Raw genomic sequence first — 2500 nt, 5'->3', positions numbered from 1 at the left:
AGTACAATGGACACGAACGATGACTGTTATTGTTTTTCATCAACTACGTCAACCACAACCACTTCAACAAGTACCTCCACATCAACATCAACCACTTCAACAAGTACCTCCACATCAACATCAACCACTTCAACAAGTACCTCCACATCAACCACAACCACATCAACAAGTACCTCCACATCAACAAGTACCTCCACATCAACATCAACCACTTCAACAAGTACCTCCACATCAACCACAACCACTTCAACAAGTACCTCCACATCAACCACAACCACTTCAACAAGTACCTCCACATCAACCTCAACCACTTCAACAAGTACCTCTACTTCAACCACAACCACTTCAACAAGTACCTCTACTTCAACCACAACCACATCAACAAGTACCTCCACATCAACCACAACCACATCAACAAGTACCTCCACATCAACCACAACCACGTCAACAAGTACCTCTACTTCAACCACAACCACTTCAACAAGTACCTCTACTTCAACCACAACCACATCAACAAGTACCTCCACATCAACCACAACCACATCAACAAGTACCTCCACATCAACCACAACCACTTCAACAAGTACCTCCACATCAACCTCAACCACTTCAACAAGTACCTCTACTTCAACCACAACCACATCAACAAGTACCTCCACATCAACCACAACCACATCAACAAGTACCTCCACATCAACCACAACCACTTCAACAAGTACCTCCACATCAACCACAACCACGTCAACAAGTACCTCCACATCAACCACAACCACTTCAACAAGTACCTCTACTTCAACCACAACCACATCAACAAGTACCTCCACATCAACCACAACCACTTCAACAAGTACCTCCACATCAACCTCAACCACTTCAACAAGTACCTCTACTTCAACCACAACCACATCAACAAGTACCTCCACATCAACCACAACCACATCAACAAGTACCTCCACATCAACCACTTCAACAAGTACCTCCACATCAACCTCAACCACTTCAACAAGTACCTCCACATCAACCACAACCACATCAACAAGTACCTCCACATCAACCACAACCAAATCAACAACTACCTCCACATCAACCACAACCACTTCAACAAGTACCTCCACATCAACCTCAACCACTTCAACAAGTACCTCTACTTCAACCACAACCACATCAACAAGTACCTCCACATCAACCACAACCACATCAACAAGTACCTCCACATCAACCACAACCACTTCAACAAGTACCTCCACATCAACCACAACCACGTCAACAAGTACGGCCACATCAACATCAACCACTACAACAAGTACCTCTACTCCAACCACAACCCCTTCAACAAGTACCTCCACATCAACCACAACCACTTCAACAAGTACCTCCACATCACCCTCAAACACTTCAACAAGTGCCTCTACTTCAACCACAACCACTTCAACAAGTATCTCTACTTCAACCACAACCACATCAACAAGTACCTCCACATCAACCACAACCACATCAACAAGTACCTCCACATCAACCACAACCACGTCAACAAGTACCTCTACTTCAACCACAACCACTTCAACAAGTACCTCTACTTCAACCACAACCACATCAACAAGTACCTCCACATCAACCACAACCACATCAACAAGTACCTCCACATCAACCACAACCACTTCAACAAGTACCTCCACATCAACCTCAACCACTTCAACAAGTACCTCTACTTCAACCACAACCACATCAACAAGTACCTCCACATCAACCACAACCACATCAACAAGTACCTCCACATCAACCACAACCACTTCAACAAGTACCTCCACATCAACCTCAACCACTTCAACAAGTACCTCTACTTCAACCACAACCACATCAACAAGTACCTCCACATCAACCACAACCACTTCAACAAGTACCTCCACATCAACCACAACCACTTCAACAAGTACCTCCACATCAACCTCAACCACTTCAACAAGTACCTCTACTTCAACCACAACTACATCAACAAGTACCTCCACATCAACCACAACCACGTCAACAAGTACCTCCACATCAACCACAACCACGTCAACAAGTACCTCCACATCAACCACAACCACTTCAACAAGTACCTCCACGTCAACCACAACCACGTCAACAAGTACCTCCACATCAACAAGTACCTCCACTTCAACCACAACCACATCAACAAGTACCTCCACATCAACCACAACCACATCAACTACAACATCAACAAGTACCTCCACATCAACCACAACCACTTCAACAAGTACCTCCACATCAACAAGTACCTCCACATCAACCACAACCACGTCAACAAGTACCTCCACATCAACCACAACCACGTCAACAAGTACCTCCACATCAACAAGTACCTCCACATCAACCACAACCACTTCAACAAGTACCTCCACATCAACAAGTACCTCCACATCAACCACAACCACGTCAACAAGTACCTCCACATCAACCACAACCACGTCAACAAGTACCTCCACGTCAACAAGTACCT

At 44.9% G+C, this 2500-nt stretch overlaps 1 protein-coding gene across 1 annotated transcript in view; it reads left to right on the top strand.

Annotated features, from left to right (window-relative positions):
• The window catches only part of LOC113816773 (uncharacterized), a 45938-nt gene that overhangs the window by 41739 nt on the left and 1699 nt on the right, over nt 1–2500 (top strand). The window contains exons 10-12 of the mRNA XM_070122402.1: nt 1–1303; nt 1338–1369; nt 1404–2500. The exon at nt 1–1303 is cut by the window's left edge and continues 13 nt beyond it; the exon at nt 1404–2500 is cut by the window's right edge and continues 1475 nt beyond it. Of these exons, the coding sequence (XP_069978503.1) occupies nt 1–1303; nt 1338–1369; nt 1404–2500 (2432 nt within the window). The remainder of the gene's footprint in view (nt 1304–1337; nt 1370–1403) is intronic.

The sequence above is a fragment of the Penaeus vannamei genome, chromosome 6, assembly GCF_042767895.1.
Source record: "Penaeus vannamei isolate JL-2024 chromosome 6, ASM4276789v1, whole genome shotgun sequence".
Classification (NCBI taxonomy): Eukaryota; Metazoa; Arthropoda; class Malacostraca; order Decapoda; family Penaeidae; genus Penaeus; species Penaeus vannamei.
The sequence above is the reverse complement of the archived record's forward strand: the minus strand, read 5'-3'. Positions and strand labels throughout refer to the sequence as shown.